This window comes from Leptonychotes weddellii, chromosome 2 (assembly GCF_054177405.1).
Source record: "Leptonychotes weddellii isolate Sample4059 chromosome 2, ASM5417740v2, whole genome shotgun sequence".
NCBI classification, from domain to species: Eukaryota; Metazoa; Chordata; class Mammalia; order Carnivora; family Phocidae; genus Leptonychotes; species Leptonychotes weddellii.
The window spans coordinates 1,917,640-1,942,007 of record NC_138370.1 but is presented as its reverse complement, the minus strand read 5'-3'; the positions used below and the strand labels follow the sequence as shown (position 1 = coordinate 1,942,007).

Here is a 24,368-nt window from a genome sequence, read left to right as displayed (position 1 = left end):
AAGATTTTTTTTTTTTAAGTTAAGCACTGCCCTAGTGTTCCTCAACTTAAAATGCAGTAATATCTGTGGTGGGGAACTATATGGATAGAGATAATTACTAGATAATATGTTGCAATTAACGTGTTAGCAACTTCTTTTAGATTGACAGATTTTTGTAAGCAGAACATTATTTGATTACATAATTGACACGAGAAATCCAACCAGCCAAAGAATATGTTATTATATACATAATTTTTAAAATTAAGGTTTACCAAGTTGATTGATGAATACAGAAAATATTCTCTCCCAATAGTTTAGAATAAAAATAACATCCTAAATCGGAGGGGGAAACGAACCATGAGAGACGATGGACTCTGAGACACAAACTGAGGGTTCTAGAGGGGAGGTGGGTGGGGGGATGGGTTAGCGTGGTGATGGGTATTAAGGAGGGCATATATTGAATGGAGCACTGGGTGTTATACACAAACAATGAATCATGGAACGCTACATAAAAAACTAATGTAATGTATGGTGATTAACATAACAATAAAATTTTTTAAAAAACAAATAGGCTTGAAATGAGAAAAAAAAATTTTTTTAAGATCTCTGGTAGTAACCTAAGTATCTCCAAATTAGTCTTTTAATTACCCACGGAGCTTGTTGTATACCTCAGTCTTAGAAACAGGGTCTATGATGATGTTACCAGAATGAACACACCAAAAAAGTATGTACTTTACTACATTATATATGTATCTTGGTAATAAATACCTAATACTGACAATAAAAAAAAATGTCATCCTAAAGAATACAACTCTTTTTACTTATATTTATAAATATTTATAGTATTTATATAATATTATAATATATTATGTTATATATAAGATTTATATTTATATAAACATAATATTTATGTTATAAATATTATTTTAAATATTTCCATTATCAAACAGTCCCTAAGATAGAGTGCACTATGTCTCTCTAACTTAAAACCATCATAAGGAAACCAAAGTAATTGAAGGAAAAAAAAATAGGTCTAAAACACCTACAGTGCTCCACATATTCGGTGACAAAAGGCATTCAGTTCCTGGTTACACTGATAGTCAAGAGTTTAAAATTCATAAATATTCATGCCAAATGTAGGTATTGGTTGTTTAGTACTGTAGGCTTTTTCTTTACCCTCCTTTTAAAAGTTAGGCAGAAATCTTAATATAATCCTGGAGAAAACCATCTATAAATTATCTATAACTGTCCTAGTGGATATTTAGGGTTTTTAAAATTTAATTTCTGATTGAAATCAGTTACGCTCTTTCTATCCATCTCAATTCAGAGACAGTCACTTTGTACATGTTTAAATGGAGACAAATCGCAATAAAGACATGTGTGGGCGCCCCTTGATTTTTCCAAGTCTAGCCCCAGGTAGAATGAAGTGACAGTGAGTCTCCACCTCCCTGTGCTGATGTCCACTCTGCCCACCAGCTCATCTTCCAGTATCTTCTGGCTCTGGCTTCACATGAGCAGGAATTGGTGAGGTACACCCATCACTTTTTGTATGAGCCACCTAAAAGTTTCATGTTCTCAAACTATGGTGAAGTGAACAGAATCCACAGTGAATCTTCTAGGCAGTGGTACCAGGTGGAGTGGGGTAGGAAGTGAGGATGGGGAGGAAGGCTTTTTACATATAAACAGGTGCTGAATAAACTTCACATTGCATGAGACATTAAGGTAAGACAGCACCTCCATCATATTCAGTAGAGCTATTGCTGGCTCTAGAATTTGATGGAAGTGGACAACTTAATCATTTTCACGTATGTATCTTTCTCTGGAGAAACACGTACAGAAATAACCTGAGAACGTTTTCTCATTAATTGTGCCTCACACAGCAGTCCTTTCTCACAACCCATTCTTAACATGCATCCGTGTAAAGTTACAGACAACACTCACTCTGACCCTCCTAGCCACCAGTGGGTGCCTTTCTCCTACAACAGCAGTTCTGCGACACTGCTGGAGAGTCTCCCCGAGGAGAGCTTCTGATCCCACAGGTGAAACTCCCAGTCTCACAAGGCTGCCCCTGCCCTAATTTGGATGCCAATCCCAAGTCCATATTGTCACTTGTGCTCCTCATTGACTGGTTATAAAGCAGAAGTCTCTATGACTCCCTCCTCCTACTGGATGAATTTACTAGAGCAACTCACAGAACCCAGGAAAACATTTTACTTACAAGATTACAGATCAGTACAGAGGATATAACTCAGGAACAGCCAGATGGAAGAGATGCAGAGGGCAAGGTGTGTTGGAAGGTGAGCAGAGTCGTATTCTCTCCAAGTGAACCATCCTCCCAGCTCCCCAAGCGTTCACCAACCCAGAAGTTCTCCAGACCCCATCCTTTGGGGTTTTTATGGAGTCTTCATTACAGAGGCATGATGATTAAATCTCTGGCCCGTGGTGATTAAGTTGACTTCCAGCTCCTCCCATTCCCTGGAGGTTAAGGATGGGGCTGAAATTTCCAATCCTAGATTACTTGTTTGGTTCCCCTGGCAACCAGCCCCATCCTCGGACGCTTTCCTAGTCACCTTATTAAGGTAAGCTCAGGTGTGGTTGAAAGGGTCTTGTTATGGGGGCGCCTGGGTGGCTCAGTTGGTTAAGCAACTGCCTTCGGCTCAGGTCATGATCCTGGAGTCCTGGGATTGAGTCCCGCATCGGGCTCCCTGCTCAGCTGGGGGGTCTGCTTCTCCCTCTGACCCTCTTCCCTCTCGTGCTCTCTCTCATTCTCTCTCTCAAATAAATAAATAAAATCTTTAAAAAAAAAAAAAAAAGAAAGGGTCTTGTTATGAATAACAAAGGATACCTTTATCTCTTTTATCACTTAGCTTTTATCCAAGGTTTCCCGAGCCCTGTGCCAAGAACAGGGAGGAAGACCGAATATGTATTTCTTATTATAAATCATAATATCACAGTGTACATTCACGAATATATGAATGACTATGTGTCTGTTGACTCTTTGGCTCCCTGAAGTGGAGGAGGGTCTGACACCCATGTCCCTTCCGATTCTGAAGTGTAGCGCACTGTACGCTGATGGGCTCTGTCCTGTCCAGCTGGTGGGCTTCCTTGTCCCACTGTGACCATGCTCCCAGGCACACAGTGAGGAGCTCGAGGTGCCCGCTCAGCTGTGGTGCACGGATCCTCCTGCGACTAGATGCCCCTCAGAGCAGCTTCAGGATTGATCTCCACCTCAGGATCCACGTCATGCCAAGTTAGATCCCACATCCACAGGTTCTGTGGACTTCAAGTGACATTCCCCCCAGACGTGGAAATCTAAATATGCCTGTGGGGCCACAACAATGAGGGAAAAGCCTTCTCTGGGATCACAGACAGGTCAGGGGATGTGGTGAAGGAAACTTCCTCTCATTTTTCTTAGGATCCTCTTTTCTCCTCTCTAGACGGCACAGCAACATTTGCCTTGAAGAATTTTATGTGCATTCGTGGAATGTTATTAGCTCGTGTGACAGTGCTGTTTGTTCTTTCCCTCACCGTACTTACACAAGTTGACTTTTATACTCACTTAGCATTTGCTTGGTACCTTTCTCATCACTACACAGTAACATCCAAAGGTCTCTGTGGTTCTCTGCTCTGTCTCCCACTCTAACCCCACATGTCCTGGTCCATGATAGACTCTCAATGAATAATCCTTGAATAAGTAAATGGTGGACTTGTTATTTGAATATCATACATAAATCATGGCAAGGATTGCCATGCTTACTGTCCTAGAGCTATTAAGTAACATAAAGAACACCAGAAGCCAGCAATGTGTCCTCGAAAGAAAATCACCGTATCATTTCTTTTGCCCTTGAAGAGATGGGTACCATCCTTTTTGTTTGTTTTGTTGTGTTTTTTCACCATTGGGAAGGGTGCTCCTATATATAATGTGGTTATACAATTATAAGATTCAACTTGAAAGGTCAAAATGCACAAGGGAAGTCTTGGGGATTATAGATTATAAGTCAATAGCAAATGAATAACCTCAAGTCCACATAAGATGTGTCAGCCCACTTGCTTCAGTACATTCATTACTAAAATATTTTGTGGTGACTCTCTTACTCATTTTTAATTCATCAATTCCTTATTGTCTCTTATTTATTGTGATATGAGCTAGGCATTGGGGATGCGTGAAAGTGGGTTGTGGGTAGAGGTGAAAAGGAACACCGTCCCTGACTTCTAGCCGCTGACCATCTAATGGTGGGAATAGCTGGCAGCCAATTATAGCCATGAGACAGGTGAACAAACGTGGCCATCCAGAGCCAAGCTGCCTTTAAGGGGGAGGTAACATTTGAGTTGAGTTTTGAAGAAACGGATCAACTCACCCTGGCAGCAGGGTAGGAGAAAAGCCTTTGAACTTTTCAAGCAGAGTGAATATTTGCGTAAAGTTTGGAGGTGAGAGAAAGTATGACATCTTCCGGGCACACAAGTAACTCAGTGACTGCAGCCTAGATCATGGCCCCATTTTACAGATTATAGTTGCCCCTGTGCTTTGCCAGTTTACAAAGCAAAGTTTGGCAGCCTCCAAATCCCACTTATCAATACTCATTCCATAACGTTGCTAAAATGTTCTCCACAGCCCCTTCTTCTAATGACTCTATCCAAAACCTGGGCCGGGTTCAATCTATTTTACACTGGAACATTCTCTACCTCCTTTGAAATACGTATGCATCTATATGATCAACACATCAGCGTACCATATACCGCCTCATAGCATGTCATCGCTCACTATTTTGTATTCAGACGTTTGTTTCTCTTGTTTTACAGTGTAGTTTGGCCTGTTTTCTCTACCTAAATTCGACACCTTTCATGACAAGTCTTTGAAAGCTCCAGAAGATTCATGCTAGTAACAGGCACTCAGACCACCTCTATCAGATTTTGGTTGATTAAAAAGCCTACTCGTTTATGACTTTGTTGTATCCTCCCACTCTCCGAGTGTAATAATGCATCTCAGATTATTCTGCTAATATATAGTCTCTTCATTTTTCCATAGATAAGACAAAATAATTGCCATGGCAACAGAGAATACCAGTTCATTAAGTAAAATAAACACAGGCTGAATAGGGATTGTGAGTCTTTGCAGAGTTGAAAGCTGGTGAGACAAGGAAGTGCTTCAAGAAAACACCACATATATAATTTTATCTCATTTCTTCAGGTTTAGATCTGCCAAGAATTGATAATATTTTTGTTTTAGGCAAAAAGACTTGGATGCTACTCTTTTAGCAGTTTAAATAGGTTTTAGAAATCTCACATAAAACAACAAGAAAATTTCCATGATATATGTGCATAATTTCCACATAATCCCTCATATCACAGAGTACTATGCATTATCATCTTGGTCACATAAGATAACTGAGTGACTGAGTAAGGGCCTTTTTTTTTTTTATGGGAATGACTTTATCTTGAAGGGATTTTGAGTGTTTGGAGAATGTATTAAATGGAACTTAGATAACTTAGTTTAGAAGTATAATTCTTCTAAGGTTTTAAGACTTCAGGGGAATTACTTTGACAAAGTAGTAACTGAGAAATATTTCACAATTATTTCTCATAAGGAAAATTTTGGCAAAGGGACTTTAGAGACTTAGAAATATTTAACTGTGTCCTTTCCAAAGTTGACTGTAAAGGGCATAATTTTCTTTGCTTCCTTTTAAGCTCCTTGTGGATATAATGTAACATCTCAGAACGGTACCATTTATTCCCCTGGATTTCCAGACGAGTACCCAATTTTGAAGGACTGCATTTGGCTTATCACCGTCCCTCCTGGCCATGGGGTCTACATCAACTTCACCTTGCTACAGACAGAAGCTGTGAATGATTACATTGCTGTTTGGTAGGAGACTCTTTCCATATAGACTAATCTGATTGTGCTACACCATTCTTGCAACCCACTGGCATGGGGCTTTTATGTCAGATTACATATTAAGAAGTGACGTTTTTAGGTAGATATTGGAAAGGAAATTTACCAATGAAATCTAGCGGTATAGAGAATAAACGTCATGTGACATGTTTGAGTTTTGTTATGTGGTAGACAAATTTGGGACTACTCTGAATGTAGATTATTGCAACATAATTGTATTTTACATTTTTAGGTGTGATTTTTCTTTTTTTTCTAAAAGAAAAATTGGTCAGGAATCTTTGCCGAGATAAGAATTCGGTGCTTCTGGAAATATTGAAGAGATAATTACACACAGCCCTCCTGCCATCCTTTGTAAACGTGGCAGGGCTGCCCTTCCATATGATGTGTAGGAAGTAGTACTGAGCCAGCAATCAGGGCTGGGGATTTGGGTTCTGGTTCTCTTTCCAATGAGTCATGTGGCCTTGGGTAAGTTACTTATATGATCCTTGGCTACATTTTCATGTCTATAGGAATGACTATCCTACCTTTGCTTTTGGAAGTGAGAGGTTATAGGGGACACAGAGATTGACAAGTCCTCTGTGATACTATGTTGGGAGAAGGAGGGAGGACCGATGGGGTGTGAGGAGGTGAGCTTAACTCAGGCTTGAAGATCAGGATGTGCAGCCAGCATAAATTGCCATGAAAACTATGGACTAATGGCAGGTAACCATGTGGTATGCATGTGTGTGTATATTGAGAAGTTGGTGTAGAAAGTTGGTGTAAAGGTTAAGGGTCATTCTGGATACTGGAAAGCCTGCAAAGCAAGGGGACAGGGTGAGTTCAGGGTATTGGAAGATGTCAGGAATGGGTCTTATGGGAGTCCAGGTGAGCGGGACAGAGAATACAGAAGCTTATAAATCATGTGAAAGATCCCAGGCTTAGCTCTAAGAGCAATGAGGATTCACTAGGGTTTTAGGGAAGGGAATCACCTTAGCTGAAGAATTCCCAGTCTTGTTTTTGTGGGAAATGTATCAAGTGAGGGCAAGAAAGGAGGCTGGATTTTGAGGCTGTAGAAATAACTCTTGCAGGGAGGAGATAATGGCCGAAGGGAATGAGGAAGAATGGGGAACTTGAGAAATATTAAATTGATCCTGAAGCTGCTCTTTCAAAAGCAAAAGGCAAAACAGAAACCACAGCGTTGTACTGTGAGACGTTTCACCTGGATTAATGTATAGATTTAGCAGGCAGAAGCAAAAGCTCTTCATAATTAACAAAGTAGTCTATTGTCAGAACACTAACGGAGAGAGAGACCATAAAGTCTTGTCAACTTTGTGACATTAAACATCTTGATATTTCTAAACGCAGTGTTCACAAGAGGGTAGTATTTTATTCAGTTTGTTAAAAACACAAAAATTCAACTGAGTAAATTTGAAGATCTTTTTGGCTTTATTTAGTGGTTCATGAATCAGGTAACATTCCATCTGGCCAGTAGAGAGACACTCTGAGGAGTTCCACATGCACAATGGAAGGTTTTTATAGGAAGCAGGGTGGGGCAAGATGTTATTAGCAGGAGAGAGGATTGGTTCAGGCAAGGTCACCTTCCCTGAGGGGGGAGGGCAGGTGGTCTCATTATGCATATTACCTCATGTTGGGCGGGGCAGCTCAGCTGGAGACCATCCATGTGACCTCACTGATGCTGAAAATTTCTGAACGAGGAGTGGCTTAAACTTCCCCTCCAAGAGTGGTTGAAAGTGCAGCTAAGTCTTGCTTTGCTATCCTGGGGCCAGGACTCGACCTTTGCACTGTCGTTTCCTTTTAATAAATTCTTAAAAACCTTTTACTTCAGTAGCAAGATCTCCATAAATTCCACCCATAATTAAAGAGACACCATTGAATTTAGACTTTCAAACATGGACGTATGAAAGGCAGCTGATCCATGGTGAACAGTCACTAGAGTCAGGATGAATGTGTCTCTGTGATGGCTATGAAAAGGTCTGCAGTGGGGCGAGTAGAAGTCAGCCCCGCGTCTCCAGGTGTGAGCACCAGCTTGGTCCCCTGGAGCCCGGCCTCGGACCGCGCTGCTCGGGCCAGGATAGAAGCCACGTGTCGGAAGAAAATGATTGTTAGTTTCAGCTGTAATTAGGAACTTTCTCCTCAAACTTCTCTCTTTTTCTAGGGACGGGCCTGATCAGAATTCACCTCAGCTGGGAGTTTTCAGTGGCAACACAGCCCTGGAAACGGCATACAGCTCCACCAACCAAGTCCTGCTCAAGTTCCACAGCGACTTTTCAAATGGAGGCTTCTTTGTTCTCAACTTTCACGGTCAGTGCATTCGCACCTTGTCGATTAAGGCGGAGAATTCCTTTTTGTTCTCCTGGTAGTGTTGACATACGCCTCCTGCCCGGCGAGAGCCTTCTGGGACTTCCTTGCGTCCTGCGAGGCTCCTCTTTTGCTAATGGCATTTGATTGTGTGCTTGCGCTCATTCCAGGACAAGTTTATTGCAAATGAAACCCCAATATGGAGGCCCTGGAAATAAATTTAGTACCTTTCCCAGATTTCCTGTGTCTGTCTCCAGAGGAGCCAACATAGCAAATGCCATGGAATTATTGATTTTGAAAATCAATAATTTGGAGAAAAGTGCATCAGTCCCTTCTATCTCCTGAAGACTGCACCCATGGAAGTCCTCAGCATGGGGTGCAGGGAGGGACCTCAGCAAACGTAAATATGGACCTGGCACCAGGCCACGCTGAACATTTCTCTTCCAGCATCCCCAAACTATGTCAAGTGGTTTTATTTAAATGTCATAATTTTGAAGACTGTACCCTTTTTCCCTTCGACTTTATATATTCTTTGGCATGAAATAATCCTGTAAGCTTGAGAATTTTATAAAACAATGATTTACAAATAGAGACATTGCAGTATACCTAAGCATTAAAACAACAGAAGCAGAATGTTTTTTGTAATAATTTTGTTTATTCAGCAAATGTAATTGCAGTTTTTTTTTTTTCCATAAACCCTTTAGCATTTCAGCTGAAGAAATGCCAACCTCCCCCCGCAGTTCCACAGGCAGAAATGCTTATGGAGGATGAGGATTTTGAAATAGGTAATGTGTTCTTTGTTACAATACCATTAGCTCAACCCAACTTTTTTAACACCCACCCCTCACTGCAGTAGTTACTCACATGAGTAAATAAGTATTTTTCAGAATATTCTAAAGCGTTGCTAGGGAGTTCGTATATCAAACAAATATGTTTTTCTTCCTCCATCTCCATTATGTTTGTTTTTTGCCATTTGAGCTTTGCTTCTGTCATTTTAAGCACATCGTCACCTCACCCACCCCTGCCCCCCTCCCACAAGCATTTGCTAGCTTGTATTTTTCTTTTAAATAAAGTTTTCAGGGACAGACTTAAATGGATATTTGTGTTTATTTTATTTTTTTAAAAGATTTTATTTATTTATTTGACAGAGAGAGAGACAGTGAGAGAGGGAGTACAAGCAGGGGGAGTGGGAGAGGGAGAAGCAGGCTTCCTGCCGAGCAGGGAGCCCGATGAGGGGCTCGATCCCAGGACCCTGAGATCATGACCCGAGCCGAAGGCAGTCGCTTAACAACTGAGCCACCCAGGTGCCCCTAGACTTTTTTTTTTTTTTAAGATTTTTATTTATTTATTTGTCAGAGAGAGAGAGAGAGAGCACAAGCAGGGGGAGCTGCAGGCAGAGGGAGAAGCAGGCTCCTTGCTGAGCAAGGAGCCCTATGCAAGACTCAACCCCAGGACCTGGGATCAGGACCTGAGCCGAAGGCAGTCGCTTAACGACTGAGCCACCCAGGCGCCCCGATATTTGTGTTTAGTTAGAAAAGCATGTTCATGCACTAGAAGGACTTAATCATTTGTAGCTAAAATAATGATGAGTAAAACTTTGACCTTTCATTGAAACTGGGATGTAATTGGTGAGTATAAGTAATGATAATATTTAGAAATTCTGCTTTATTGTTCTATATTAATGGGAGTTTCATTAAATAATCATCAGGCACTAGCCAGGGCATATGTCTGTGGTATAATTACCTTGACCCGGGATTTTTCTGTCTCGGCTACAAATACAGCGCTCTGTTCTCACCCCATGTTTCAGACCACTGGTCAAACCACATGACCCAATTTCTGCTCTACTCATAATGGCTCTGTTAATGGGAACATTGTGCTAACTAGGCCAAGGTCACAGGTTAGCCCTCTCTGGGTGCATTAAAGCCATTCTATGCTACATCCTTAAATCCCAAGCAATCCCAATTTGCCTTCTTTTTTGGAATTGTAATCCTGGGGGAAGGGGCGGGACCATAGACACATCAGTCTATGAAAAAACCTGCCACATAATCTGTGCTGGTATCAGTGAAGACAGCATTTTTATAAGTCAAGAAGTGAAAATAGTCTCCTTTGATTAAACAAACTAAAGTTGAACACCGATGTGGGTTCAGAAGTGGTTTGCTCACTGACTTCATTTGGTAGGTGGTCATCTCTACGTTCCCTACGTTCACACACTCTGTGGGTCATGGGAACATCATCCCAGGTGTGCTGTGTTGGCTCTTTCAGGGGATTTTGTGAAGTACCAGTGCCATCCGGGGTACACGCTGTCTGGGATGGACACACTGACCTGCAAGCTCAGTGCCCAGTTGCAGTTTGAAGGTTCTCTCCCAACGTGTGAAGGTATGCACAGCTTGGTGCTACACACATGCTTGTTCATCATGGAAAATTGTATGACTCGTGTTGGTCTATGTGTTTCTTGTATAGCTCTGAATTGAATCTGTGCAATAAGATTACCTGCTAACAGAAATACCTAATAACCTTTCTCCTTTAGTTATCTCTACAATACAAATCAAAAGTATATCAAATAAGAGGTCTTTTTTTCTTTTTTCCCGAAACTTTACCAGGAAATTTTCAAACATATGTCTAAGTTGAAATAATTTAGAAATAACCATCTGAATACCTACCACCTAGGTTCCACCGTTAATTACTATATATATATATCCTTAGTCATGTGTCTGTTATCTTTCCATCCATCCAGTAATCTGTTACTTTTGATGCATTTCAAGGAAAATTACAGGCATCACTACACTTCCCTCTAAATACATTAGTATGCATAAAATTATCTAGTGTTTACTATTTTTTCTGTAAAATTTATCATTGAAATGCACATAGGTTGCATACAATAAGATGCACATATTTCATATATTCACATGTCTTTAAAATACATAGAGCATATGCAATAACAGAAAATATACAATAGCACAAGATTTGATATTGAATCTATTGATTCAACTGATTGGAGTAAAATTAGATCACTTTAAAAATATTTGAAAGTCTCCACTCTCAAGTAGTATTGGGAGAAAAAAAAAGCTGGAAAACATATAAATAAGCTAAAATGGCTCAATATAAGACAGAAGTGTCATGGTTTGGTCAATCAAAGTTTTCCAAATTAGAATAGTTTTGATTTTGTGACTTCAAAATCACAATAAACATTCAATTCATTTAAAGAATGGGACCACCCTCTTTTCACCCCCTTTCAAGGAATTTGAATATTATCATTCATCAGGGATCATGAAGCACATAAAAGTTCCCAAAATTTAGGAAGAGAAGACCCAGAGACTTAGTCTAGACTCCCAAGTAACCGCAGGTAAATCATTAATCCCCTGGGCATCGAGTGTAAGGAGGGTGGTTGATCTACCTTATTTAGGGGACTTTTGTAAAGATGCAGAGAATATTAAATGAATTATTCTATGTGTTTTCTAATGTTGATTATCTGCCCTATTAAGAGGCAACTTCCTTTGTATTGCACTAGTATTGACTTTGCAAGTGTTCCCACCCTTGAATCGATTAGTTTAGAATGTGTGCTCACTTCCTGCATTCTCATTATGAATGAAGCAGAATCCTAGTCACCCGGGGAGAAGGAGACAATTCCAACATCTGAAGAATATCTGGAATGCAGTAGTCTTAAATAACCGTGATAACTCAGACTAATTCTAAGAAACATTACTTTCAAATTGTAGCTCTGGGAGCGCAGATGGGTGTGGGCAAAGACCACCCTCTCAGGAGTATACCCCGTTTGGTCCGCTGGCTCCGTTAACTGCTCACAGGACCCACGCATTTCTGGAAGTCACTGACACTCTGCCTCACACCTGCCTCACTCAAAGCTGGGGTACCGCACGGGGTGCTAAGTCAAGAGACTGAGTCATTCCTTTTTGGAAAAATCAGTGTGTGTGTACCAAGTCACATCAGCAACAACCATCTACAGTGGATTTTTTGCCTCAAGGTGCAAGGGGATATAAAATGTTCATCTTTTTCCATTTGACATAAAAATTACCCGAGGTAAAACTTCACATTTTTAGGGCACATCTTAATTCCAACAAACAGAGACTTAAATTTCTCAGCATAGATGATTTCAGGCAAGGGTGGTCTTAGCTGAATAGTGAAGAAAGGCATACATATTTATTAAATATGCTACTTCAAAGAGAGGGAAAATTACTTTATTATGTTGGCTATCCCCAAGATTAACCTTGTTTTTATTTAAATGAAATTAATTCATGACAGTCCGGGAACAGAGTAAATCAGCACAACATGAGCATCATTCTCTAAATTACTTGGCTCTCACACAGGGTTGCAGGGAGGATTCTGCTAACAAGACACATTCTCTCTACTCAGACCAAGGTTCCCATGTCCTCCTGAACTCCCAGCAGTTACTACAGAGGACAACATAGTTCTCTCCTGTTTCCATTCAGGAGTAAATATGTTTAAGTCAAACAGAGTCATCTTAGCTGCCATTCCCTAAATACATTCTTTAAGAAAAGGAACTAGGGGCTCAGATGTCTTTTATCAAATAATCATTTAATGATAATCTTTCTTCCAGTACTTTCTATTATTTGGTTGGGCTCAAGGGGAGGGAGTGGGCAATCCCCTGATAAATTACTGCTGGAAAATTATGTGAGTTATGAGTCCTACTAAGTTCTGCTTTGAAAATTATCACCATTTTTAGGGTGATTGATTGTTCCTTGGGAACAATGAGAGCAAATTGTTCCTTAAAAGTTAGCATCCTATGCCAATATACCTAGTTGGATGCTCATCTTAATTTAGAAAACACTGAATGAGGGTCTGGAATGTCTTCCAACACCACCAAGCAATTCTCCCATTCTCTCCAAACCTGGGCTGAGTGCCCTGCCGTTGAAATCAATTCTGACACTCTCTACCTGGAGATAGTGTCCGACCCCACAGGTTAAGGGCTCAGTCCTAAAAGACGGCTCCCATTTCGGAGGCCAGTCACAAAGCCAGTTGTCACTTGTGCTTCTGACTGACCTGCTATAGATCAGGAGCACTCATGGTCCCCTCTTTGGATTTTATCCTATGCTAGAAGAGCTCACGTAACGTAGGGAAGCATTTACTTACATTTAACATTGTAAGTATAGTATTGTAACGAATTCTAATCTGTACCATTTATTATATAAGGGGTGCAGATGAACAGTCAGATGAAGAGGTACAGGGTACAGGGTCTGGAAGAGGTTTCAGCACCGGATCTTCTGGGCCCTGGAATTGGAGTGTAAGAATTTTTATACAGCTAATCAATCAATTTCTTAAGAAAAATAAGAAACATACATTTTCAGTGAACACCAAAGACAACCAGTGCCCTTCAAATAATGAGCACTTCTTGGAAAGCTCAAGCATGACCGTAACACACACCTCAAGGGCTCCAGGGGACAGTTTTCCCATCTGTTTTTAGAGTTCTCTTTTCACAATTCTCTGGGACCTATAGGTGCTTTTAAGAATTAGTTTTAATTATTTATAAATCCCAGTGTTTGACTGCATTACTTTTGCTGAAGCCCTGCAAGATGCATTAAATAATATGCTTTGGTTTTAAGCCTCACATTTCATTTTTCTTCAAAAATAAGCTAAAGGAATAGCTTTGTGTGGAGGTGTGGTGACTCAAAACTCAGGTGAATGTCTGAGAGAGGCATTTCAGAGGTGTCTTTGATGGGAACCTCAAACAGATGCTTCCCATAGCGGGAGGTATCCAGTGTCCCCTGCAGAGACGCAAGCTGTGTTTAAAGTGTGAGTGCTGATAGAGAAATGAACAGCCCAGCTCTGGGAGAGCCTGCTGTCTCCGAAACCTTCCCACTGAGGGTGGGTGTTGCTCCTAGCAACAGTTTATGGAAAGGGACCGGAAGGAATAGGCACATAAGAACGAGCAAGAGGCACAAATGAATCAAAAACACGTTAGCTCCCAGGGAGACATACTCAAGTGCATTTTAAAACAATATGTACCTCTGGAAAAAAAATATTACGTGTTTGTTGTAAGAAAAAGGAAACATATAATTTCACTTATATTTTCATTGCATCTTCTCTAAGCAACAGAAGCAGCATTTTGAGGAAAATAGAGGGAATAAAAATAGCCATGCTTGAGATTTTGCTTCTGATTCATCACCACTCACACCTTTCCAACTCTGGCATGCACTCCAGCACTGCGGGTGGATTTCAGCAACTTAGCGGACAGTTTCCTGTCTCTAGATGATCTGAACTTCCAGTGTTGCTTAATAACGATAGTGGCCGTGATGAAATCAGACGGGGGAGATTTGGGCTAAACATTTCTCAAGTGTAATAGCACAGAATGAAATGTGCTGGGGCAGCAGCATCTTGAGTCAGGAGGAGGCAGGCAGGTGGTCAGTGCATGGCAGGTGTTGAAGCACCTGCTGCCCGTATAGTGCTTCCGAATGAAGGAAAGTGTTTGTGTATATTTATCTAATCATGACCCTGACAAGTAGCTTTATTGCCCTCTGGTTACATCAGAGCAGAGAAACGCTCTGGCTCTCACTGCGAAGTCAAGGCAGGTCCGTGGACATTCTAAAACCCCAGGCCCTGCACATATGCATCCAGATAGAAAGGCTAATTTTCTTTTATTGTGTTCTCTTAAAAAAATGCCAATATGTTCATTTTTGAAAGGGCATAATATATTTCATGGAGTGATCTTACCACCCATCACAGAAGAAATTACTTTCTAAAACAAATTGCTTTAGTCTGAGTGTTTTGGTTTGAATTATTTTTTTATATAACTTACCATTAATTAACATTGTAAATATTCTTAAAAATCTACCTAAAATACTTCTTTATTAAAAGGGTTCTATGAAATGTTTCCTCATTGGTAATCTAATGCCTAAACATTTTCTAAATTTTAAGGTACATCTGAATAAGAGCACTAAGGTAAATGAAAGAAAAAAAAAGGAAAAATTGCCTTTTAATAGGTAGTTACTTGAATCAAAACTTTTGTATATTATATAAACTTTGCCTATCTGGGAAATTATTTCAAAATGTATGTATTAATAATATAAATTTAATTAATTAAAAGGAGGCAATTCAACAAATAAGACACATTTCCTCTAACGAAAGTCCTTTTCCATGAAGGAAAAGCTGATCATTTAACTTTAAAATTTAAAAATAGTTTTGCTATATCTCTGTTAAATTTTGAATCATTATCAATAGATGATATATTTTTTTCTTAATAGTTGTATAAATAAATTATTTCTGAAAGATAATTAAATTATCAATGAAATAAATTACTAATTAGGAGACTGGTGGTTTTCTTTTGCATGTTCATACCTATGCAGATCAGTTTTATTTTGATTACCTTAGAAGTAGTTGAATAAAGAAAAAAAGGAAAGCAGGAGGGAAAAAAGTATGTCAGTGTGTCCACACTATCTTAATGATTCATTCATAATGATAAATTGATAAATGATTCATTATGATAAATTCATCCTTTAGAAATCACTACTCTTACTTGACATTATAAGAACGCAGAGGTCCAATATGGCTTTCAGCCCAGGTCTCTCTGGCTCATCTCTTATCACAGTCCCAAGTAATCAAATCAAATACTTAAAATTTACTGTCCTAAATATAATTAAAACTATAATCAAAGGCAGAAATAAATGCATTGTTTCTATTACTGTATATAATTGCACAATGTTGTAATATTACATTGAAAAGGTGAGGTCTTGCTTTATAGTTGAGTTGGGAAAACATGGGATCCTAGGATCAAATCTGCAATGTACCTGCCCTAAAATAAGGTGTGAGGGCAATTCAGTCCTAGAAAGTTACTACAGAGTGAAGGGTACGTGATGGTTTTAACCAGTCTATATCTGTACTTCCCACTTCACTCACAATGGGTGGATCAGCAGGGGCAAGTGCATTGCTTCACCACCTTTTCCAGATGAAGAAGACTTTCAGGTTCCAGGTTTCTTTTCGATTTGGCAGCTTTGTCAGGTTTGGCTACCCTAGAGTTGTGTCAGTGACATAATCTCTTTGACCCTATGTTTCCTTAGCAGTAAATGAAATTAATCAATCTATCTATCTAGTTACCCTAAATACCGACACATATATATGTATGTAATTCTCATTTAAATTATAGGGTGGTAGTAAAATGTGACTCGTTATTATTTAGTGCTGTTCTGCTGGGTTTGTACCCTGTATTAAATTTGGTCATAGTTCAGTAGGATTGTTCCCCCTTTACCGCCATTGGCTTATAAATACAGGGATAGAAACTCTCCTATTGATGTCAGGTTCATTTTGTTAAGGAAGACTTTTACCGGTATTTTTCTCATTAGCACAATGCCCCGCAAATGAAGTCCGGACAGAATCTTCTGGCATTATCCTCAGTCCAGGTTACCCAGGCAACTATTTTAACTCCCAGACATGCTCGTGGAGTATTAAAGTGGAACCAAACTATAACATCACCATCTTTGTGGATACATTTCAAAGTGAAAAGCAATTTGATGCACTGGAAGTGTTTGATGGTAAGTTTCTTTACTCCTTTCTTTTTTTTTTTACCTACCAGTGACCTCTACATAGTGTAATAAAAACACCATCATGACATTTTTGTTACACAAGGACTTTCATATATTCTTGAGATAAATTATATCTCCCCCAAACAGAAAATGAATTATTCTTGCACTTGTGTAGTCTCAAGAGTCTGTGCAACATGAACATACTTTTGTTAATGTTTCAACTTTTAAGCGATTAATATGCTAGCAATGCATTCTGAAAATGTCCTGAATTAACTTGAACCATTATTTAATTCTCTCATGTGGGGATTTAGAATAGATGACCTCATGCAGCTCTTCCTTTCTAAGTATTCTATTGATTCAGAAGGTATTTTAGGAAATTTAAGAGAGCTAAAGGTACTTTAATCATTTAAACAATTATTTTACTAGAACTATATAAAAATAATGGCTCACAGAGATTTCTGGATGATAAATGCTACAGAAGTCTTTAACGTGCAATCTTTTAAAAAATAGTACAATGCACTTACCGAATGTTAGTACTGTTTTCAACTCTAGTCTTATATATTTTTACATATTTCTAACAAACTTATTACTAGAACAATGCCATGCTTAAAAGTAGTATGTAGTTGAATTGTCAATTTGAAATGTAGATGATGTTAATATTTTTCTTTGTATAGAAGCATTATCATAGCCCAGAAAATTAGACCAAGATACAATTATGGCTGTACATAATAATAAGGCTTTTGCATGTTTTGATGGACTTGTCATTGTGTTCAGTAAAATAATCAACTCAGTAAAAAAAAATTACTGTAATTGATTCTATGTGTGTCTCTATGCCTTCTACTTCCTTGATGAATCATAATAGTCAAGTTGTTCATATGGATAGACACCACATGAATCAATTTATGTATTTCCTAAGATGACGAGCTACTAAATTGGAAATTAAACTCACACTTATAGACATAGAAACAGAGGGCTGAGGAGCAATATTTTCATTTTCAGAGTGTTTTTTTTTTTTTAAGTGTATGTTAAAGCAGGCATGGACTGCTAAAGACTTTTTCTGTAGTCTTTAGGATGGAAAGAAGTAATTTATTAGCCAAGTACAAAAATGGTATTCTTATGTCAATGAGGAACCAGTTAAACTCAATTCTGAGGTCAATTAGATGACATACAAAACTAAAGTAGGTGAGCAGCCCACTTCTGGGGCTATGTGTGTGTGTGTGTGTGTGTGTGCATACATATTCCTATACACACTGTATGTAATTAAATGTATTTACATAATTGCTGTAAATGTGTTCATGTTCCCTTGGTTCACCTTAGTCAGATTGGAATTTAGCTGACAGTTTCTCCCACTTCCAATTACACAGCAGAGTCATTACCAGTATTTATTCCTAGGTGCTTACAGTTTGATCTCCCAAAAATATGGGTGGATCATACCCATTATCTACTACAAAGTAGGTAATAGAGATAATATCAAAGCACTTGCTGTTAAAATTACCAGAGATCCATGGTTAGCTTTGTTCTAGCCTCAAAGATTTGTCTATAAAATGAAAGGGCACAATTTTACATGAATATTTTATTAAGTCAGCATTTTTGTTGCATGAAGTGTCATGTTTATCGCACCTCTCTGTCTTCTGTAAAATAGTGGTTCTTTTGTAGCTCATGAGTTGCCAAAAACCATGTTGAAAATATTGATTTTAAACTTTATTATCCCAGGAGTATATTCCTGTCTGCAGCTCTAGTAGTGAATATTCCTTGATTAAAAAAAATAGTAAGTAAACAAAAGAATTGAATCATTATAGAACTCAATTGAGAAAGGTGTCAACATAAAGATTGTGGTGTTCACTTGTAAAATACTTCATGGTTTCCATGTTGGTGTAGAAATGGCTACTCTCTGTTAAGGCTCTCTAAGTCTTCTACACGTGCTGTTTTGGATGTGTATTTTTAAAGAAAAGTCCTTGAGGAAGCTTGTTACATGTTAGGCAAAAAGAACAGATAGAAAGTGATGAAGAATTAGTTGCTGGATTAAGAATACCTGAAGCTTTACTCTTGAGTTCTGTCATGAAAAGTGACATTTTAAAACTTCATAAGTGCAGGTTAATTTCCCTATGGTATTTTATTTTAGAATATATATCATCTCTTTAGACAACAACAACAACAAGAAAACGCACACCCAAAACACTTAGTCTTCTTTAATTATAAAATACGGTCATCCTTTTATGGGACATCTTCCAGGAAACTGAGAAGTAGCATTTCATCTGATCCTACTTTGCTCCAGCGAAACTGAACATTGCCTGGATCATCTCTAATGTACTAGTTTTTTTGTATTTGATGACTAGGGCTGCCATCCCAAAGTACCAAGGTGGGGGGCTTCAACAATGGAAATGAATTTCCTCCCAGGCCCGGGGGTGGGAAGTCCGGGTTGCAGGTGTGGGCAGGGCTGGATTCTCTGAAGTCTCATCTCTCCTCACATCCTTATGTGGCTGCCCCTCAGTGTGTGTCTGTGTCCTGATCTCTTCTTTGTGCAAGGCTCCAGTCCTACCGGATTAGGGTTCATTCCAGGTTCCTCGCTTAACTTTAATTATCTCTTTAAAGACCTTATCTCCAAATACAGTCACACTCTGAGGTACTGACAGGTATAACTTCATCATATACATTTGTAGTAACACAATTCCATGTTATTTTGGTTTGTTTTTGTTCTTAAATAGTTTTAACTGCTCTGATTGGGGTTACACAATAAGTGAAGTTGTGGTTTCTCGGCCACTTTGCATGAGTACAAATCCTACATACAACTCTCAAAGCGAGTCCCATAAGCCGATAAGATGTGCACTGCATCTAGCTGTGAGGACCACATTCTCCCACCCCATCATGTGCTTCCCTGGAGGGAGCTGCATGATGTGGAAAAGCCACAAAGACGTCAGGCTGTGAGGTGGCGCTGAGTTCACCAGCAGAGTGGTGCTGTGGATGACAGCCAGGAAAGGTGACTGCAGCTTCTGTGTTCAAGAAAGCAGTTCCCCTCAGTAAGGGACATCAAGTCATGGCAACAAGTCATGTCAGTTGATGGCATGCTGCACCTGCTCCTATGAACTGTCTATTCGAGGTTGACTTTGTGCCTTGAGTTTTTAAAATTTTCAAATGTACGAAAAGTTGAAAAAATTTTAAAATACAGATGTGGACTCATTACTTGATGTAGTGAATTTTAGGATTTGGTCCAATTTACCTTAGGCTCTGGTTTTTTAAAGAGGCAAGGAGTACCGAGACATTTGGGGGCTCCACCCATATGCAGTACCACATGACCTCTCCTAGAAGGAAATAGTACTGAAGGGGACTGGTTTGGTGGGTCCCACTTGTTTCATGGTTCCTTTTCTCTCTCTGTCTGTCCATCTGTCTCTCTTTATCATGTAACTATGTATCTCTGTCTCTATCATGTCCTATCTATCCATGCACACACACACATAATTTATATATGGCATAATTTTGAACTTTTACACAATTGCTATCATATTTATCTGCAGTTAGATTTCTTCAGTGGTCAACATGCTGTTTTAAGAGTCATCTATGCCAATAAGTGTTTATCTAGTTCATTAATTTAAAATGTGTATAGAATTCCTTTTCATGGCACTTTCCATTCTTTTCTAAAATGCCAAAATACTAGTTAGGATCTAGGTTTGGATGTACCAAAGCAAAGCTGGAGCAAACATTTGGCTATATAAGTAACACTGGTGCACATGTGCTGAAGTTTATAGAAATATAATGAAACCCTCAGTTGCGGGCGCCTGGGTGGCTCAGTCGTTAAGCGTCTGCCTTCGGCTCAGGTAATGATCCCAGAGTCTTGGGATCGAGTCCCACATCCGGCTCCCGGCTCGGCGGGGAGCCTGCTTCTCCCTCTGACCCTATCCCCTCTCATGCTGTTTCTCTCTCTCTCTCTCAAATAAATAAATAAATCTTTAAAAAAAAAAAAAAAGAAACCCTCAGTTGTACTGGATTTATTGAATTGCTCTCCAAAGTGATTATACTAATTTATCCTTCTACCGGTACCACATGAAAGTCTGTATTTCCCCATACTCTTACAATATTGTCCATATTAATGATGATAAAGATTAGTTTCATTTATTTCATATTATCTATGTATTATATGTTTATGTGAAATTATTTTGACTGACTATTGTTTTTTTGTTTGTTTTTTAGTCAGGGGATATATTTGTTGCTTTATTCATTTGGAACTGTCTACTTTGGAAAGAAATATCTATTGTGCATTTAGACTCCTAAATGTAATAAAAAGCTAAAAGTGGTCTGCATAATGTAGGTGCTAACTCATATCTGAACTATTGTTTTGTTTTGTTTTTCTGTTTTATTTAGGTTCTTCTGGTCAGAGTCCTCTGTTAGTGGTCTTAAGTGGGAACCACACTGAACAATCAAATTTTACAAGCCAGAGCAATCAGGTGTATCTCCGCTGGTCCACTGATCATGCAACCAGTAAAAAAGGATTCAAGATTCGATATACAGGTTAGTAAGTGAAGTTTAGATTTAGCATAAAAACGTTTTTAATACAAGTGATCTGCAATAAATAAAAAAAAATTGAGATAGAGATTTGTAATGTAAACCTAATTTCCAAGGATGAGTAATTAATTCCCATAGAAATAATATGATGGGAAATTACTCTGAGCAAGAGATCTCTAACCTATAGCAGAGAAAAGAAACCATTTGTTGATTAATATTTTAATAATTATTGCTAAAATCATAAAACTTGGAATTGACTTCGGGAAAACAAAGGCATTCCCTCTAAAAGATAAAGTAATATAATATAAACTAATTTTAGAGTAGGTTTAAATGCTAAGAAAACAATCAGGAAGAGAGATTCATTTTGCTATTAATTTTATAAGTGATAATCTCTTACTATTAATAGTGTCTTTTTATTGATTATCTGTATGTCTCTTCATATTTGCAGACTACGTATATATATATATACATATACATATACATACACATGTATAAACGCATACAAAATTAATATGTTACATATATATATTTCCTCATCAACATTTAAATCATTTTGTCTTTTTCCTGTGTATTTTAATTATTCTTTGCCAGTGTTATTTATATTAATTAAATCAGCCAATATACTTATGTACTTTAGATCATGTGTACATTTGTCCAAATGCCCTGACCCACACCTAATGTTTATACTGTTCTACAGAAACAGTAGGCAACTTAAATTCCTCACATACTTTAATTACTAAGAAAAAAAATCTATACTTTTCTTAGTACCTCACCCAACGATACCCCATGGTGATGACTGAGACAGGTTTCCCTAAGGAAGATGCCCACTGGCTACATTTAATTGAGCAGTGGCTTACCAGAGGATTGTGAATTCCTCTGTTGGTGTTTTACTTGGTCAGTATTGAGGAACATCCTGAAAAGGGAACAGCAAAAAGGCAGAGTAGCCTTAAGAATAAGATTTCAGCTCTCTCTGGTTGGTAGACATCATAAAATATTAAAAGGTATCAAGGTTTTGAAAAGGCTCTAGATGTGTAGATGGTGGGCATGAAATTCAGTCATTCTTTCTTGATAAAGTTTAATAAAATACACCCAGACCATCATGTCTCTCCCCTTCTCTCAAAGTAGTTATTCAGAATGCTTATTGACAAAGAGCTCACAGTTGAAATTGTTTCCATTAGACTGAGTTAGGAGAGTATTAGGGCAATGACTGGATTTGTGTTCATCACGTTCCTTGTTTTGAAAAATAAATACCGAGACCTTTAGAATTGTTTGAATTTATTTCCAATGTGCAAAAATGGACATTGCAGAGGAAATCATGGTGAACCTAAATGATCTCCTTCTATCTGCAGCAAATTACTTAGTAGCCTGGTGATATGATTGTACCTTGAATTCTGTCTTTCAAAGGACATTTTAATTCATTATAGAACAAGAAGATTTTCTTTGTTAAACTGTGTTGGGAGAGTAGGAAATTGGAGAATTTCAAAGAAGGCTATAAATTTTTGTTATGTCAGTGATTACCTCTGCCTTTTAACAGATTTTCATTTAAAATTCGGTGATTCGGTGACCTCTGCTAGGAGTTCATCACCAGTGGTTTTAGCTCAGTGATTAGATGAACATGTCTCTGATGTATAGCAGTGTGGGTGAGGGAGCTCTAGCCTATCATATGACCACATGGCATATCTTGCTCCTCCTTTTAATATTTCCCCATATATGAAATCCTGGTCATCCGGACATAGGATTGATATAATTGATCAACATAATTTGAAACTGAAAGCAAAAAAGACAAAACAAGTGCTGTCCAAAGGTGGCTCTAGTCAATGCAATAAACTGTGCTGAGTGTATGAGTTAATAATGGTCCTTTGATACTAAAGGAAGCATGTGAGCTTCTGTATTGGGACAGTTAAAGATATAGGTTGGTCAGACATAGATCCAGAAATTCTAGAATCTCTAACTTACCCAGGCTTCTCCCATAGTGGATGTCTCCCTGCTTTTTAGGGCACTACCTGCAGAGTTTGAGGACTGAGCATTGGTCCTCTTATTTCTTACTATAGCCAGGAATCAAACAGGTGGGGCTGCGTGCTCTAATCTTTCCCTTTTGTTCTCAGGGCTCTATTTCCATATCTCATTCTAGGTGAGTTAGGAAAGAAGAGGTGTCTTGAAAGCCTGGCGATAGAAAAAACATAGTAAATAGGAGAGAAAATGGACAGTGATCAGACTCTCCAGAGTTGGACAGTCCTGCACATTATATCCCTTAACAGACTAAACTATGACAAAAATCACGGGTGACATGCAATGAATTATGTGGTCTCTCTGTCCTTCCAGGGCGGTTTCAGACTTAATCTTATCTGTCCCTTTAGAGTAAGATCTACAGTCTGCTCCTTCTTCCTATAAATCATCTTTCTGTTTTGTTTTGTTTTTGCAGTTGGTAGCCAAGGTGCCTGATTATACCCATTCCTTCCCTAAAATACATATTTTCGTTCATTAAAAACTTACAAAATTTGGTCTAGAACAAGGACATAAAAAAATGGCATAGCCAACGGGGCAGTGAATCAAAAGTTTCTCACAATAGTTAGTGAAATTTAACTTAAGAAAAATCAGTCCATTAAAAAAAAATGAAATGGTATTTCAGAAGATCATCCAGCTGAGAATATTCTCTGAGGATGCTCTCATAGGAGCATGGTTGACAACCAAGGCCAGACACAGACTTTGCTTCTGGGCAACGCTATGATATGGAAGCTTCAGAAGGTTTCTTCTGAATTTATTTCTAAGAAGGGGTTCAACATTAAGCATGTATATGTGTTCTTTGTCTATGGAACCCCCATAGAGACGTAGTACATTTAAACCTCTTCTTTCAAAAGGAAATACACATTTCTAGTCCTTCACAACTTTATTTTATTGTTTTAATTTATCTGAAGGGGGTTCATAGGATCGTTTGCTGCAGTGAAACTGCTCTTGTAAGAATAAAATGAGTTTCTCTAAATGTGTAAATAAGATGCAGAGTCTTTAGCCATTGGAATGTTGTATTCTGTGTAGGTAAGACTGTTATTTATTTATTTATTTTTTATTTTTTATTTTTTATTCTTATGTTAATCCCCATACATTACATCATTTGTTTTAGATGTAGTGTTCCATGATTCATTGTTTGTACATAACACCCAGTGCTCCATGCAGAACGTGCCCTCCTCAATACCCACCACCAGGCCAACCCATCCTCC

At 38.6% G+C, this 24,368-nt stretch overlaps 1 protein-coding gene across 1 annotated transcript in view; it reads left to right on the top strand.

Moving 5' to 3' along the window:
* The window catches only part of CSMD1 (CUB and Sushi multiple domains 1), a 347,261-nt gene that overhangs the window by 231,602 nt on the left and 91,291 nt on the right, over positions 1-24,368 (top strand). The window contains exons 31-36 of the mRNA XM_081812881.1: positions 5,665-5,842; positions 8,025-8,170; positions 8,872-8,952; positions 10,430-10,543; positions 16,477-16,665; positions 21,013-21,159. Of these exons, the coding sequence (XP_081669007.1) occupies positions 5,665-5,842; positions 8,025-8,170; positions 8,872-8,952; positions 10,430-10,543; positions 16,477-16,665; positions 21,013-21,159 (855 nt within the window). The remainder of the gene's footprint in view (positions 1-5,664; positions 5,843-8,024; positions 8,171-8,871; positions 8,953-10,429; positions 10,544-16,476; positions 16,666-21,012; positions 21,160-24,368) is intronic.